Here is an 18,242-nt window from a genome sequence, read left to right as displayed (position 1 = left end):
GTGTTATTATATAGATGATGTTGTTGGTGTTTTTGATGTTATTATATAGATGCTGTTGTTGATGTTGTTGGTGTTTTTATATAGATGATGTTGTTGATGTTGTTGGTGTTGTTATATAGATGATGTTGTTGATGTTGTTGGTGTTATTATGTAGATGATGTTGGTGTTATTATATAGATGCTGTTGGTGTTATTATGTAGATGTTGTTGGTGTTATTATATAGATGCTGTTGTTGATGTTGTTGGTGTTATTATATAGATGATGTTGTTGATGTTGTTGGTGTTATTATATAGATGATGATGTTGGTGTTATTATGTAGATGTTGTTGGTGTTATTATGTAGATGTTGTTGGTGTTATTATGTAGATGTTGTTGGTGTTATTATATAGATGATGATGTTGGTGTTATTATGTAGATGTTGTTGGTGTTATTATGTAGATGTTGTTGGTGTTATTATGTAGATGTTGATGGTGTTATTATATAGATGATGCTGTTGATGTTATTATATAGATGATGCTTGTGTTATTATGTAGATGTTGATGGTGTTATTATATAGATGCTGTTGTTGATGTTGTTGGTGTTATTATATAGATGATGTTGTTGATGTTGTTGGTGTTATTATATAGATGATGCTGTTGATGTTATTATATAGATGATGCTTGTGTTATTATGTAGATGTTGATGGTGTTATTATATAGATGATGTTGTTGGTGTTGATGGTGTTATTATATAGATGATGTTGTTGGTGTTTTTATATAGATGATGTTGTTGATGTTGTTGGTGTTATTATATAGATGATGTTGTTGATGTTGTTGGTGTTATTATATAGATGGTGTTGGTGTTATTATATAGATGATGTTGTTGATGTTGTTGGTGTTATTATATAGATGATGTTGTTGGTGTCATTATATAGATGGTGTTGGTGTTATTATATAGATGATGTTGTTGATGTTGTTGGTGTTATTATATAGATGATGTTGTTGGTGTTATTATATAGATGATGCTGTTGATGTTGTTGGTGTTATTATATAGATGCTGTTGTTGATGTTGTTGGTGTTATTATATAGATGCTGTTGTTGATGTTGTTGGTGTTATTATATAGATGCTGTTGTTGATGTTGTTGGTGTTTTTATATAGATGATGTTGTTGATGTTGTTGGTGTTATTATATAGATGATGATGTTGGTGTTTTTATATAGATGATGTTGTTGGTGTTATTATATAGATGATGTTGTTGGTGTTTTTATATAGATGATGTTGTTGGTGTTTTTATATAGATGATGTTGTTGGTGTTATTATATAGATGATGTTGTTGATGTTGTTGGTGTTTTTATATAGATGTTGTTGGTGTTATTATATAGATGATGTTGTTGGTGTTATTATATAGATGATGTTGGTGTTATTATATAGATGTTGTTGGTGTTATTATATAGATGATGTTGGTGTTATTATATAGATGATGTTGGTGTTATTATATAGATGATGTTGGTGTTATTATATAGATGATGTTGGTGTTATTATATAGATGATGTTGGTGTTATTATATAGATGCTGTTGTTGATGTTTTTATATAGATGATGTTGTTGATGTGGTTGGTGTTATTATATAGATGTTGTTGGTGTTGTTATATAGATGCTGTTGTTGATGTTGTTGATGTTATTATATAGATGATGTTGTTGATGTTGTTGGTGTTATTATATAGATGATGTTGTTGATGTTGTTGGTGTTATTATGTAGATGATGTTGTTGATGTTGTTGGTGTTATTATATAGATGATGCTGTTGGTGTTATTATGTAGATGATGAATGTGAGTGTGAGTGTGTGTGTGTGTGTGTGTGTGTGTGTGTGTGTGTGTGTGTGTGTGTGTGTGTGTGTGTGTGTGTGTGTGTGTGTGTGTGTGTGTGTGTGTGTGTGTGTGTGTGTGTGTGTGTGTGTGTGTGTGTGTGTGTGTGTGTGTGTGTGTGTGTGTGTGTGTGTGCGCGTGTGTGTGTGTGCACGAGCGTGCGTGTATGTGTGTGTGTGTTAGTGTGTGTGTCTTTGTGTGTATTACCCGTGTCCAGTTTATAGGTATCGCCGCTCTCCTCAAACATTAAACCTCATTCAGTGAAAAAAGAACCACCAGTAGAGACAAGTAGAGACCAAAATATATAATTACAGATCAGTAGAGACCATTACAGAGCAGTAGAGACCAGTAGAGACCATTACAGATCAGTAGAGACCAGTAGAGCCCATTAGAGATCAGTAGAGAATAGTAGAGCCCAGTAGATACCATTAGAGGTCAGTAGAGAATAGTAGAGACCATTAGAGATCAGTAGAGAATAGTAGAGACCAGAAGATACCATTAGAGATCCGTAGAGAACAGCATAGACCAGTATATACCATTAGAGATCAGTAGATGCCATTAAAGATATGTGGAGACAAGTAGATACCATTAGAGATCAGTAGAGACCAGTAGATACCATTAGAGATCAGAAGAGAATAGTAGAGACCAGTAGATACCATTAGAGATCAGTAGAGAATAGTAGAGACCAGTAGATACCATTAGAGATCAGTAGAGAATAGTAGAGACCAGTAGATACCATTAGATATCAGTAGAGACCAGTGGATACTATTAGAGATCAGTAGATGCCATTAAAGATATGTGGAGACAAGTAGATACCATTAGATATCAGTAGAGACCAGTAGATACCATTAGAGATCAGAGGAGAATAGTAGAGACCAGTCATACCATTAGAGATCAGTAGAGAATAGTAGAGACCAGTAGATACCATTAGAGATCAGTAGAAACCAGTAGATATAAACAGAGATCAGTAGAGAAGCATAGAGTCCAGTAGATACCATTAGAGATCGGTAGAGAATAGCATAGGCCAGTAGATACCATTACAGATCAGTTGGGCATAGAAGAGACCAGTAGAGACCAGTAGATACCATTATAAATCAGTAGAGACCAGTAAATACCATTAGAGATCAGTAGAGAATAGTAGAGCCAAGTAGATACCATTAGAGATCAGCAGAGACCAGTAGATACCATTAGAGATCAGTAGAGAATAGTAGAGACAAGTATATACCATTAGAGATCAGCAGAGACCAGTAGAACCATTAGAGATCAGAAGAGAATAGTAGAGACCAGTAGATACCATCAGAGATCAGTAGAAACCAGTAGATATAAACAGAGATCAGTAGAGAATAGCATAGGCCAGTAGATACCATTACAGATCAGTTGGGCATAGTAGAGACCAGTAGAGACCAGTAGATACCATTAGAGATCAGAAGAGAATAGTAGAGACCAGTAGATACCATTAGAGATCAGTAGAGAATAGTAGAGACCAATTGATACCATTAGAGATCGGTAGAAACTAGTAGATATAAACTGAGATCAGTAGAGAAGCATAGAGTCCAGTAGATACCATTATAAATCAGTAGAGAATAGCATAGGCCAGTAGATACCATTACAGATCAGTTGGGCATAGTAGAGACCAGTAGATACCATTATAAATCAGTAGAGACCAGTAGATACCATTAGAGATCAGTAGAGAATAGTAGAGCCAATTAGATACCATTAGAGATCAGCAGAGACCAGTAGATACTATTAGAGATCAGTAGAGAATAGTAGAGACCAGTAGATACCATTAGAGATCAGCTGAGACCAGTAGATACCATTAGAGATCAGTAGAGACCAGTGGATACTATTAGAGATCAGTAGAGACCAGTAGATACCATTAGAGATCATTTGAGACCAGTAGATACCATTAGAGATCAGTAGAGAATAGTAGAGCCAATTAGATACCATTAGAGATCAGCAGAGACCAGTAGACACTATTAGAGATCAGTAGAGAATAGTAGAGATCAGAAGATACTATTAGAGATCAGTAGAGACCAGAAGATACCATTAGAGATAATTTGAGACCAGTCGATTACCATTGGAGATCAGTAGAGTATAGTAGAGCCAAGTAGAGAATAGTAGAGACCAGTAGATATCATTCGAGAATAGTAGAGACCAGTAGATACTATTAGAGGTCAGTAGAGACCAGTAGATACCATTAGAGATCAGTAGAGACCAGTAGATACCATTGGAGATCAGTAGAGAATAGTAGAGCCAAGTAGAGAATAGTATAGACCAGTAGATACTATTAGAGGTCAGTAGAGAACATTAGATACTATTATAAATCAGTAGAGACCAATAGATACCATTAGAGATCAGTAGAGAATAGTAGCGCCAATTAGATACCATTAGAGATCAGCAGAGACCAGTAGATACCATTAGAGATCAGTAGAGACCAGTGGATACTAATAGAGATCAGTAGAGACCAGTAGATACCATTGGAGGTCAGTAGAGACCGGTAAATACCATTAGAGATCTGTAGAGACCAGTAGATACCAGCAGAGATCCGTAGAGAATAGTAGAGACCAGTAGATACCATTAAAGATCAGTAGAGACCAGTAGATACCATTGGAGATCAGTAGAGAATTGTAGATACCAGTAGATACAATTGGAGATCAGTAGAGACCAGTAGATACCAGTAGAGATCAGTAGAGACCAGGAGATACCATTGGAGATCAGTAGAGACCAGTAGATACCAGCAGAGATCAGTAGAGAATAGTAAAGAATAGTAGAAACAAGTGAAGACCAGTAGATAGCGTTACAGTCGAGTTAACTCCAGAATAGTCCAGTAGAATCAAATAAAGTAAACTAGAGACCAGTAAAAAACAGTAGAGACCATGCTCTTTCTCAATTATCATCTCCTCAACTCCTCTTCTTTATCTGCGCTAGCACTAAGACAAGGTGGAAAATGTTACAAAACTCCCTTAGCTTACTTCACAGAGAACGTAGCTAAACGTTAATACAACAGATAGGAGAGCAGACGAGTGTCTAAACCTACAAAAATAGAGCACCACAGCCTGCCGTGCTAACAGGTTCCCACTACATAACACAGCCACAAACTCCAGGAAGAGCATGCTGCACATGTCCCATCTGTTCCTTGATTACATCACACTTCCTGTGATTGGTGGTTTGAAGCTCACCACCACCCAACCCTTGATCTGAAGTGTAGTTACATGGTACCATGGCTAGTGGCTAACGTTAGCCAGCTTGAGCTAGCATATGGACTACAAACTCTGTAGCACAGAGTAGATCCTCCATATGAGGTTGAGAAATAGTGCATTGTGGGCAGTTTACAAGTTATCTGGAAATAAGTGAATAAATATGTAATAACCCAAAAACATAACTATGTTTGAAGTTACAGGTAACCAGATGGTGACTACAGCCAAGTTACTTTGACCACACTGTGTTGTTTCAGAACTCTCGTTTCCTTCCCTTTAACTCTAATACTCTACAGTCAGAACTCTCGTTTCCTTCCCTTTAACTCTAATACTCTACAGTCAGAACTCTCGTTTCCTTCCCTTTAACTCTAATACTCTACAGTCAGAACTCTCGTTTCCTTCCCTTTAACTCTAATACTCTACAGTCAGAACTCTCGTTTCCTTCCCTTTAACTCTAATACTCTACAGTCAGAACTCTCGTTTCCTTCCCTTTAACTCTAATACTCTACAGTCAGAACTCTCGTTTCCTTCCCTTTAACTCTAATACTCTACAGTCAGAACTCTCGTTTCCTTCCCTTTAACTCTAATACTCTACAGTCAGAACTCTCGTTTCCTTTACTGTGTTCTGAGCTGGATGGTGAGAAAACGTTTGTTCACGGTTAGTTTGTCTATATTTTCTGAATGTTGTTTGAATGTTGTGTAAATGTTGTGTGGATGTTACCTGTTGGTTCTGGTTTGGTTCTGTGAATGTTGTGTAAATATTGCGTGCATGTTCTATAAGTTATATGGAAAGGTTTGCTGTTGGTTCTAGTAGCCAGTGACGTGGTATAGTGGCTAGTGTATGTATGGTTGTCTGTAGGTCCTGATACAGTTGTGTGAATGTTGTTTAAACGTTATATGAATGTTACCTGTTGGTTCTGGTATGCGGTGACAGTGGTGAAAACAGTCTCTGGGAAGCTGAGTGTTCTGGTTCCGTCTCCCTGGGGAACGGCTCTAACATGAGACAGCTCCTCACCACGCTCCTTCTGAATCACATGCACACGCGGCTGGTACTTATGCATGGAGTGGAGAATGATCTGAACACACACACAGCCAGGTTAGGGCACAATTAGACTGCAGCAGAATTACACACGCAGGCGCACACAATTACACACCAATGGAATTACCTGCTAAATTCCCACACCATAAAGCACAAATGCATACTTAAACACACACACACACACACACACACATACTGTTGTCTTTGAACTGCCAAAAACATTTTGTCCTGCCTGAGGGCTTAAGTCTGATTAACATATAACAAGGATTCTAAAAACTAAACTAATCTTCCAGCCTGGTCTCATAGACAAGACGTAACATAATAAATGTAAACCCGGCACACTCAAATTAGTATGATATGTTACGTTTGCATAAAAGAGAAGGTTACTTAAGGCAAAAATGAAAGTAGGGTGGGTGGTCAGGGTGGATGGGTGGGCATTTAAAGCCAAAGTCTAGCAACCCAAAGGACAATGAAAGCATGTTAGCTAATTAGCAACTTTGCAACTTCTTACTAGCTACTTTTAGCTACTTTGTAATTACATAGCATGTTGGCTAACCCTAACCCTTAACAATAACTCCTAACCCAAACCCTAGTTAATGTTAGCCAGCTAGCTAACGTTAGCATTAGCTACTTAGCTAACGTTACCCACGACAAATTGGAATTCGTAACATATCATACGTTTACAAAAATCTTATTTATTTCCTCTGAAAGCAACCCAGATATGATAATGTATAATAATATAATATAGGAATATAATAAATCAAATTAAATCAAATGTATTTATATAGCCCTTCTTACATCAGCTGATATCTCAAAGTGCTATACAGAAGCCAGCCTAAAACCCCAAACACAGTGGTTAGGAAAAACTCCCTAGAAAGGCAGGAACCTAGGAAGAAACCTAGAGAGGAACCAGGCCAATAAGCAGCATCCCTTTACTCAGAATATATACCAGAGACCACTGACCTCTGTCCTTTGATCAATCACAACATATATTATACAGTAAACATGATAATAATAAAAAATATGATCAAATATTACATTTCAAGCAGAACTTCTTAACTGTTATTTGATTGAAGTCCCCTCTCAAGTTTCTCTGGTTTAAACACACTTCATTTTACTTCATTTTATTTTACAGGTTTAAAGACACTGTATTTCACAGTAGAATAACAAATAATATAGGCTCACCAATCAGTGAACTTAAATATATCCATCCACCAATCTATAGAATTATGCCTAATAATACAGAGATAATAGTGTTTAGTGTTGGTGACATAATATATACAATATTCAGTATGTATAATATATATATATACAGTAGGTAGTGTTGTCTAGGTAACCTACATGCCCCTGGTCATCCAGCTCATTATTGGTCAGTTTGAGTTTGTCGAAGCTGATCACCTGACGCATCCAAGTCTCACCAGAAGCCAGCGAATCCGGGTGGACATACACACGTGGTGGAACCGGGGAATCCGCATTTCCCGCGGCCATCCACTTGGAGCTGTGGTACACGTACCTGCACACACATAGACAGAGAGGGGGAGAGAGAGAATAACTTCAAAACGGGTTTTTGTTGTTCCTGTTATTGTAACATTTGTTGGTAGACCTTCAGGCCTGGAGGTTAGGAGGTCAGCTGTGCAAAAGGAGTTTATCTTCCCAAACGGCACGGGGATACAACCATCTCTGACTCTGACTGATCAACAGACAGACCAACACCACTTGTCCTGCTCCAGCCTCTGGCCACCGAAGAAAACGATTTGACCAAAACCTTAAACCTCGCGGGTTTCTGCTATATTAAATACGACACACCTTGTTTTGTCCATGTGTTACAGAGAACTATTGAAATGTCTCCAATCTTAACCACCCCTAGCACTGTTAGTCTATATAGCCTATTTCAACTTTGACCAAAACTACAGAAATAGCCTGTAGCCGCGGTAGACATAGAATTGATATATACTATAATAAATAATTAGTAAATGATGTGGTATTATTCCTCGCCTGTATCTTTTGTTGTCCAGGGGGATAACGTCCATGGCGACGTAGTACTGCTGGCGGGGGTCCAGACCCGAGATCTTCACGCGCATAGCGGGGAACATCCGCCTGCACCGGGAAAACAGAAAGTCGATGTCCGACATTAAATAGAGTTACATAAATGCCTCATATCTGTATGCATCATAGTCAGGTAGTCATATTTACAATGGCTGACATTAGGATTTCACATAACACGAAATGATCCTACACATTTCTCACAGATTGATATATCCGCCCATTAGACTAATATATGATTCTGAAACGGAGCCTGTCAGAATATAAAAAACATTTCATCACCGATAGGCTCCGACAGGAGTTTCTAAATTATGCTTTAAATGAGATTAGAATAAACAAATATTTAACACATTGTTAATATTGTTATTATTATTATTAGTCGAAGCTCCACATTTTTTTTACAACATTGCTACCAAATAATATTTACGATATTTCCTTTTCTTAAACTTTGAGCTTCTTATAAATGAATCAGTCCGATGAATAAAACATAACTTTATATTTATAATATTATACATAACCGAATTCTATCATAGCAGAACGTTTATCTAAAACATCTGCACATCCTTTCAACTTCAACACGAAGACTTGTTATTTGTTCGATTCTCTTCTTTTTCCTTTCTTCTTTATTTCATCTGTCAATGTGACGTAATGTCATGTAATGTGTGTGATAACGTTAATGTGTTCTCCCACCTGCCGGCCTTCGTGATGATCATCTCCGTACCAATCTCGTGAAACCGTTTCCACAGGTCCGAGCCCTGCAAGTCCACGCTCATCTCCTCTCCGGGAACCGTTACTGTTACCGGCGGCGTGCGATGGGCCTGGGCCTCCAACACCACGTCACAACTCTCCGCTACGGAAAGACAGTTTAATGTTTTAATGTAATAATACTACTGGTACAATATGCTACTAATAGTCTAGTGACTACAGGCCTAAAGGTACAGTTAGGGGGTGTGTGTATGTGCGCGTGCGTGCGTGCGTGTGTGTATGTATGTATGTATGTATGTATGTATGTATGTATGTATGTGTGCGCGTGCGTGCGCGCGTGTATGTATGTATGTGTGCGCGTGCGTGTGTGTATGTATATGTGCGCGTGCGTGCGTGTGTGTGTGTATTATAATAATCATGGGTCTCTAAACAGCTAATCGCCAACCGGCCGTGTCTGTTCCGCTCCTCAGACCAGACCAGGCTGGTACGTTTGTGTTGCTGTCAGAATAGGTATTCAGGCCACAATAGGACAGGAATGAACAACTCTATAGGACAGGTTTAAACAACTCAATAGGACAGGAATGAACAATTCTATAGGACAGGACACAACAACTCAATAGGACAGGAATGAACAACTATAGGACAGGAAACAACAACTCTATAGGACAGGAATGAACAACTCTATAGGACAGGTTTAAGCAACTCTATAGGACAGGTTTATACAACTATATAGGACAGGAAACAACAACTCTATAGGACAGGTTTAAACAACTCTATAGAACAGGCTTAAACAACTCTACTCAGTGACATGTTATTAGCGTTACTGTCGCATTTATTAATTTACGACCATGTTGGTTTTACTGTATCACGGTGATGCCTAAATTATCACCAATAAAAACAACTCGCGATACTGGAGCCACAACCCTCTTTCAGACGTATAACCAGGATTATATATTTTTATTTTATTTTACAATTTCACAGTGCAGTGTTTGTGTGTTTTTAATGCATGTATAAACCCCGTTCATATAACGGCTCCGTTCCGGGGCCATTTTTCTGCCGCTAATTGGAATGTTTATGATTGTAACGCGACTCATAAAGCCGCCTATTACTCACTGGCATAGCTGTTTCTATCTACCAGACCGATAACCGGATAATATATCACATATCTACAGTAGAGCGGGGACTATAATCACCACATCATTCATGTTTGAATCATTATTTTACAGATGTAACATGTGATTTATTTAGGCTAATGTTTCAAAAGCTGTGAGTTTCTGAACTAGGCCTATAGGTTAAATAGTTCCAAACCCTTTGCTAAATGTTTATCTTTTGTAAATATCTAATTGTAGACCTGTTCAAGTGTATAAGTCATTGTATCGTTATTAGGCTATTATTATAGCTGTGCACTTGGTTGTTGAAGATTAGTCTTTTATTGAATGTAATCCATACTTTAATTAAATCATGCCTGCCTTAATTTAGATATTGTCAAGAATTTGGTTCCCCCAAAACCTCGGAGCTTATTGTTGAGGTCATTCAGAAAGCGAAACTATGGATTCAGTTACAGCAATATAACAACCACATTCAACAACAGCCATTAACACATAAATACAGGTCAACAAGACATACTAATAATATAACAACAACAACCATTAATACAGGTCAACAATAATACTAATATTATAACAACAACCATTAATACAGGTCAACAATAATACTAATATTATAACAACAACAACCATTAATACAGGTCAACAATAATACTGATATTATAACAACAACCATTAATACAGGTCAACAATAATACTACTAATAATATATCTGCGGTGCATTCAGAAAGTATTCAGACCCCTTGATTTTTTTCAACATTTTATTAAGTTACAGCCCCTTATTCTAAAATTGATTAAACAGTTTTTTCCCCTCGTCAATCTACACACAATACCCCATAATGACAAAGCAAAAACTGGTTTATATAAATGTTTGCAAATTGATAAAAAAAAACTGAAACATAGTTAGATAAGTATTCAGACCCTTTACTTTGTTGAAGCACCTTAGACAGTGATTACAGAATCAAGTCTTCTTGGGTATGACTCTTCAAGCTTGGCACACCTGTATTTGGGGAGTTCCTCCCCATTCTTCTCTGCAGATCCTCTCAAGCTCTGTCAGGTTGGATGGGGAGTGTTGCTGCACAGATATTTTCAGGTCTCTCCAGAGATATTAGATTGGGTTCAAGTCCTGGCTCTGGCTGGGCCGCTCAAGGACAGTCAGAGACTTGTCCCGAAGCCACTCCTGCCTTGTCTGAGGTTCTGAGTGATCTGGAGCAGGTTTTCATCAAGGATCTCTCTGTACTTTGCTTTGTTCATCTTTCCCTCGATACTGACTAGTCTCTGCCGTTGAAAAACATCCCCACAGCATGATACTGCCACCAACATGCTTCACCGTAGGGATGGTGCCAGGTTTCCTCCACACGTGACGCTTGGCATTCAGGCAAAATAGTTCAATCTTGGTTTCCTTTAGGTGCCTTTTGGCAAACTCCAAGCGGACTGTCATGTGTCTTTTACTGAGGAGTGGATTCCGTCTAGCCACTACCATAAATGTCTGTTTGGTTGAGTGCTGCAGAGATGGTTGTCCTTCTGGAAGATTCTCCCATCTCCACAGAGGACCTCTGGAACTCTGTCAGTTTGACCATCAGTTTCAAGGCCCTTCTCCCCCGGTTGCTCAGTTTGGAGGGGCGGACAGTTCTAGGAAGAGTCTCCGTGGTTCCAAAATTCTTCCATTTAAGAATGCTGGAGGCCACTGTGTTCTTGGGGATCTTCAATGTTGCAGAAATGTTCTTGGTACCCTTCTCCAGATCTGTGCCTCGGCACAATCCTGTCTCTGAGCTCTACGTACAATTCCTTCGACTTTATGACTTGGTTTTTGCTCTGACATGCGCTGTCAACTGTGGGACCTTGCATAGACAGGTGTGAGCCTTTCCAAATCATGTCCAATTAATTGAATTTACTCCAATCAAGTTGTAGAAACATCTCAAGGATGATCAATGGAAACAGGATGCACATGAGCTCAATTTCGAGTTTCATAGCAAAAGGTCTGAATACTAAATAAGGTATTTCTGTTTTTATTTATTTTGTATAAATTAATAAAATTTTCTAAAAGCCTGTTTCAGCTTTGTCATTATGGGGTATTTTATGTAGATTGATACATTTTCTTTTGTTTAATCCATTTGAGAATAAGGGGTCTGAATAAATCTGCAGTTCTATTCCTTCTGAGTGAAAGTCACTGTTAGAATAGTTGTAGCCTAATAATTCTTCTTTCGTCAGTGTTCAGTTTACTATCTGCATGCAGCTACATTTGGTTTATCTTGCGTAACTAGTTAGTTAGCGTAACTAGACTATAGTGTGAGAGAGTTTAGGCTACGTGTTGTAGATGTGTGTGGAGGGTTTGGAGCTGATATGATAGAGCCTCGGAGTGGCGGTGAGGGTATTTTAACTTTTATCCGGTGCCATCAGTCCACTGCAACCGGAACGGTCTTTACTTACGCGAGCGGTCACTAGCACACTCTATCTCGCTGCCCCGGTCGATGGCGCGGTCGTACACTTTCTTCTCTCTCTCCCCTCCGTTAGCGGGAAGTTCCAACACCTCGGTCCACTCATCAAGACAGCACACCCCGGTGTCGTCGTCCCCGAGCTTCCGTGTCTTCTCTGCCCCGATGAGAGCTTCCACCGAGAACGCGTGCGCCTTGACGCTCAGATTGCACGAAGAGCGTCGCTTCTCTGCCATTCCACCGACTGACCGTAGAGAGACGCACGAGAGGAAGAAAGCTGTCGCTCTAAAGAGAAGTGAAGTCAAGTGAAAAGTTAATCCGAAGGGCTTCCACGGTAGCCTGGTACCGGAGCTGTGGGTCTTTATGACGCTCCTCTCGTTTAGCTATGGCCCGTTCAGGACTGACATTGGAGCACCGCACAGAACCGCCCTAGTGTCCCCTCTCTCTCTCTCTCTCTCTCTCTCTCTCTCTCTCTCTCTCTCTCTCTCTCTCTCTCTCTCTCTCTCTTTCTCTCTCTCTCTCTCTCTCTCTATCTCTCTCCCCCTCTCTCTCTCTCGCTCTCTCTCTCTCTCTCTCTCTCTGCAAGTGAAATAGAACCTCGGTGATGTGTGTGAGCCAAGCGCTTGAGCCGGTTTTGGACACTGTAATATGAGGGGTGTTGCAGGGCTGGGCAGCCAGCTGTCAATCTATCTGCCTCCTGGCCAATAGGAGCCCTGATCTCATCGAAGTCGTTGAAGAGCGCCATTCTCACACCAATGCCCGAAATGCTCTGCATATTTGTCCATCAGTGGTTTAATATTACCGCTTACCGGTGGTTCCACTTACCGGTGGTTTAATGTTACCGCTTACCGGTGGTTCCTCTAACCGGTGGTTTAATGTTACCGCTAACCGGTGGTTTAATGTTACCACTAAGCGGTGGTTTAATGTTACCTCTAACCGGTGGTTTAATGTTACCACTAAGCGGTGGTTTAATGTTACCTCTAACCAGTGGTTTAATATTACCGCTACCTGGTGGTTTAATGTTACCACTAACCGGTGGTTTAATGTTACCTCTAACCGGTGGTTTAATGTTACCACTAACTGGTGGTTTAATGTTACCACTAACCAGTGGTTTAATGTTACCTCTAACCGGTGGTTTAATGTTACCTCTAACCGGTGGTTTAATGTTACCACTAACCGGTGGTTTAATGTTAACACTAACCGGTGGTTTAATGTTACCACTAACCGGTGGTTTAATATTACCGCTAACCGGTGGTTTAATGTTACCACTAACTGGTGGTTTAATGTTAACACTAACCGGTGGTTTAATGTTACCACTAAGCGGTGGTTTAATGTTACCTCTAACCGGTGGTTTAATGTTACCACTAAGCGGTGGTTTAATGTTACCACTAACTGGTGGTTTAATGTTAACACTAACCGGTGGTTTAATGTTACCTCTAACCGGTGGTTCCACTTACCGGTGGTTTAATGTTACCTCTAACCGGTGGTTTAATGTTACCTCTAACCGGTGGTTTAATGTTACCTCTAACCGGTGGTTTAATGTTACCTCTAACCGGTGGTTTAATGTTACCTCTAACCAGTGGTTTAATGTTACCACTAACCGGTGGTTTAATGTTACCACTAACCAGTGGTTTAATGTTACCTCTAACCGGTGGTTTAATGTTACCACTAACCGGTGGTTTAATGTTACCACTAAGCGGTGGTTTAATGTTACCTCTAACCTGTGGTTTAATGTTACCACTAACTGGTGGTTTAATGTTACCACTAAGCGGTGGTTTAATGTTACCTCTAACCGGTGGTTTAATGTTACCACTAACCGGTGGTTTAATGTTACCACTAACCAACCGGTGGTTTAATGTTACCACTAACCGGTGGTGTAATGTTACCACTAACTGGTGGTTTAATGTTACCTCTAACCGGTGGTTTAATGTTACCACTTACCGGTGGTTTAATGTTACCACTAACCAACCGGTGGTTTAATGTTACCATTAACCAGTGGTTTAATGTTACCTCTAACCGGTGGTTTAATGTTACCACTAACCGGTGGTTTAATGTTACCTCTAACCGGTGGTTTAATGTTACCACTAAGCAGTGGTTTAATGTTACCTCTAACCGGTGGTTTAATGTTACCACTAACTGGTGGTTTAATGTTACCACTAACTAGTGGTTTAATGTTACCTCTAACCGGTGGTTTAATGTTAACTCTAACCGGTGGTTTAATGTTACCTCTAACCTGTGGTTTAATGTTACCACTAACTGGTGGTTTAATGTTACCACTAAGCGGTGGTTTAATGTTACCTCTAACCGGTGGTTTAATGTTAACTCTAACCGGTGGTTTAATGTTACCACTAACTGGTGGTTTAATGTTAACACTAACCGGTGGTTTAATGTTACCTCTAACCGGTGGTTCCACTTACCGGTGGTTTAATGTTACCTCTAACCGGTGGTTTAATGTTACCTCTAACCGGTGGTTTAATGTTACCTCTAACCGGTGGTTTAATGTTACCTCTAACCGGTGGTTTAATGTTACCTCTAACCAGTGGTTTAATGTTACCACTAACCGGTGGTTTAATGTTACCACTAACCAGTGGTTTAATGTTACCTCTAACCGGTGGTTTAATGTTACCACTAACCGGTGGTTTAATGTTACCACTAAGTGGTGGTTTAATGTTACCTCTAACCTGTGGTTTAATGTTACCACTAACTGGTGGTTTAATGTTACCACTAAGCGGTGGTTTAATGTTACCTCTAACCGGTGGTTTAATGTTACCACTAACCGGTGGTTTAATGTTACCACTAACCAACCGGTGGTTTAATGTTACCACTAACCGGTGGTGTAATGTTACCACTAACTGGTGGTTTAATGTTACCTCTAACCGGTGGTTTAATGTTACCACTTACCGGTGGTTTAATGTTACCACTAACCGGTGGTTTAATGTTACCTCTAACCGGTGGTTTAATGTTACCACTAACCGGTGGTTTAATGTTACCTCTAACCGGTGGTTTAATGTTACCACTAAGCGGTGGTTTAATGTTACCTCTAACCGGTGGTTTAATGTTACCACTAACTGGTGGTTTAATGTTACCACTAAGCGGTGGTTTAATGTTACCTCTAACCGGTGGTTTAATGTTACCACTAACCGGTGGTTTAATGTTACCACTAACCAACCGGTGGTTTAATGTTAACACTAACCGGTGGATTAATGTTACCTCTAACCGGTGGTTTAATGTTACCACTAACCGGTGGTTTAATATTACCGCTAACCGGTGGTTTAATGTTACCACTAACTGGTGGTTTAATGTTTCCACTAACTGGTGGTTTAATGTTAACACTAACCGGTGGTTTAATGTTACCTCTAACCGGTGGTTCCACTTACCGGTGGTTTAATGTTACCTCTAACCGGTGGTTTAATGTTACCGCTAACCGGTGGTTTAATGTTACCACTAACCAGTGGTTTAATGTTACCACTAACCAACCGGTGGTTTAATGTTAACACTAACCAGTGGTTTAATGTTAACACTAACCAACCAGTGGTTTAATGTTACCTCTAACCGGTGGTTTAATGTTACCACTTACCAGTGGTTTAATGTTACCACTAACCAACCGGTGGTTTAATGTTACCATTAACCAGTGGTTTAATGTTAACACTAACCGGTGGTTTAATGTTACCACTAACTGGTGGTTTAATGTTACCTCTAACCGGTGGTTTAATGTTACCACTAACCAGTGGTTTAATGTTACCACTAACCAACCGGTGGTTTAATGTTAACACTAACCAGTGGTTTAATGTTACCACTAACCAACCGGTGGTTTAATGTTAACACTAACCAGTGGTTTAATGTTACCACTAACCGGTGGTTTAATGTTACCACTAACTGGTGGTTTAATGTTACCTCTAACCGGTGGTTTAATGTTACCACTTACCGGTGGTTTAATGTTACCACTAACCGGTGGTTTAATGTTACCTCTAACCGGTGGTTTAATGTTACCACTAAGCGGTGGTTTAATGTTACCTCTAACCGGTGGTTTAATGTTACCACTAACTGGTGGTTTAATGTTACCACTAACCAGTGGTTTAATGTTACCTCTAACCGGTGGTTTAATGTTAACTCTAACCGGTGGTTTAATGTTACCACTAACTGGTGGTTTAATGTTAACACTAACCGGTGGATTAATGTTACCTCTAACCGGTGGTTTAATGTTACCACTAACCGGTGGTTTAATATTACCGCTAACCGGTGGTTTAATGTTACCACTAACTGGTGGTTTAATGTTAACACTAACCGGTGGTTTAATGTTACCTCTAACCGGTGGTTCCACTTACCGGTGGTTTAATGTTACCTCTAACCGGTGGTTTAATGTTACCTCTAACCGGTGGTTTAATGTTACCTCTAACCGGTGGTTTAATGTTACCGCTAACCGGTGGTTTAATGTTACCACTAACCAGTGGTTTAATGTTACCACTAACCAACCGGTGGTTTAATGTTAACACTAACCAGTGGTTTAATGTTACCACTAACCAACCAGTGGTTTAATGTTACCTCTAACCAGTGGTTTAATGTTAAAACTAACCAACCGGTGGTTTAATGTTACCATTAACCAGTGGTTTAATGTTAACACTAACCGGTGGTTTAATGTTACCACTAACTGGTGGTTTAATGTTACCTCTAACCGGTGGTTTAATGTTACACTAACCAGTGGTTTAATGTTACCACTAACCAACCGGTGGTTTAATGTTAACACTAACCAGTGGTTTAATGTTACCACTAACCAACCAGTGGTTTAATGTTACCTCTAACCGGTGGTTTAATGTTACCACTTACCAGTGGTTTAATGTTAACACTAACCGGTGGTTTAATGTTACCTCTAACCGGTGGTTTAATGTTACCACTAACTGGTGGTTTAATGTTACCTCTAACCGGTGGTTTAATGTTACCACTAACCGGTGGTTTAATGTCTTGTAATGTAAATGATGTGGTAAAGTAAATGATGTGTTAATGTAAATTATGTGGTAATGTAAATGATGTGGTAATGTAAATGGTGTGGCAATGTAATGTAAATGATGTGGTAATGTAATGTAAATTATGTGGTAATGTCATGTAAATAATGTGGTAATGTAAATGATGTGGTAATGTAAATGGTGTGGTAATGTAAATGATGTGGTAATGTAAATGATGTGGTAATGTACTGTACATTAAGTGGTAATGGAATGTAAATGATGTGTTAATGTAAATTATGTGGTAGTGTGATGTAAATGATGTGGTAATGTAAATGATGTGGTAATGTAAATGATGTGGTAATGTAAATGATGTGGTAATGTACTGTAAATTATGTGTTAATGTAATGTAAATTATGTGTTAATGTGAATTATGTGGTAATGTACTGTAAATGATGTGGTAATGTAATGTAAATGATGTGGTAATGTAAATGATGTGGTAATGTAAATGATGTGGTAATGTAATGTAAATGATGTGGTAATGTAAATGATGTGGTAATGTAATGTAAATGATGTGGTAATGTAATGTAAATGATGTGGTAATGTAAATGATGTGGTAATGTAAATGATGTGGTAATGTAAATAATGTAAATTATGTGGTAATGTTATGTAAATTATGTGGTAATGTAAATGATGTGGCAATGTAATGTACATTATGTGGTAATGTACATGATGTGTTAATGTAATGTAAATGATGTGGTAATGTAAATGATGTGGTAATGTAATGTAAATTATGTGGTAAAGTAAATGATGTGGTAAAGTAAATGGTGTGGTAATGTAAATGGTGTGGTAATGTAAATGATGTGGTAATGTATGTAAATGGTGTGGTAATGTAAATGGTGTGGTAATGTAAATGATGTGCTAATGTTAATGATGTGG

At 38.9% G+C, this 18,242-nt stretch overlaps 1 protein-coding gene across 1 annotated transcript in view; it reads right to left on the bottom strand.

Annotated features, from left to right (window-relative positions):
• LOC109885036 (T-box transcription factor TBX18) overlaps nt 1-12,844 on the bottom strand; it is a 31,599-nt gene extending 18,755 nt beyond the window's left edge. The window contains exons 1-5 of the mRNA XM_020476908.2: nt 12,362-12,844; nt 8,811-8,970; nt 8,073-8,174; nt 7,419-7,590; nt 5,947-6,114 (exon numbers count right to left, since the gene is read on the bottom strand). Coding sequence (XP_020332497.2) covers nt 5,947-6,114; nt 7,419-7,590; nt 8,073-8,174; nt 8,811-8,970; nt 12,362-12,602 — 843 coding nt within the window. The 5' untranslated portion in view covers nt 12,603-12,844. The remainder of the gene's footprint in view (nt 1-5,946; nt 6,115-7,418; nt 7,591-8,072; nt 8,175-8,810; nt 8,971-12,361) is intronic.
• Between the last annotated feature and the right edge of the window lie 5,398 nt (nt 12,845-18,242).

This window comes from Oncorhynchus kisutch, unplaced genomic scaffold (assembly GCF_002021735.2).
Source record: "Oncorhynchus kisutch isolate 150728-3 unplaced genomic scaffold, Okis_V2 scaffold646, whole genome shotgun sequence".
NCBI classification, from domain to species: Eukaryota; Metazoa; Chordata; class Actinopteri; order Salmoniformes; family Salmonidae; genus Oncorhynchus; species Oncorhynchus kisutch.
Note: the sequence above shows the minus strand (reverse complement) of the source record. Positions and strands in the feature narration are given on the sequence as shown.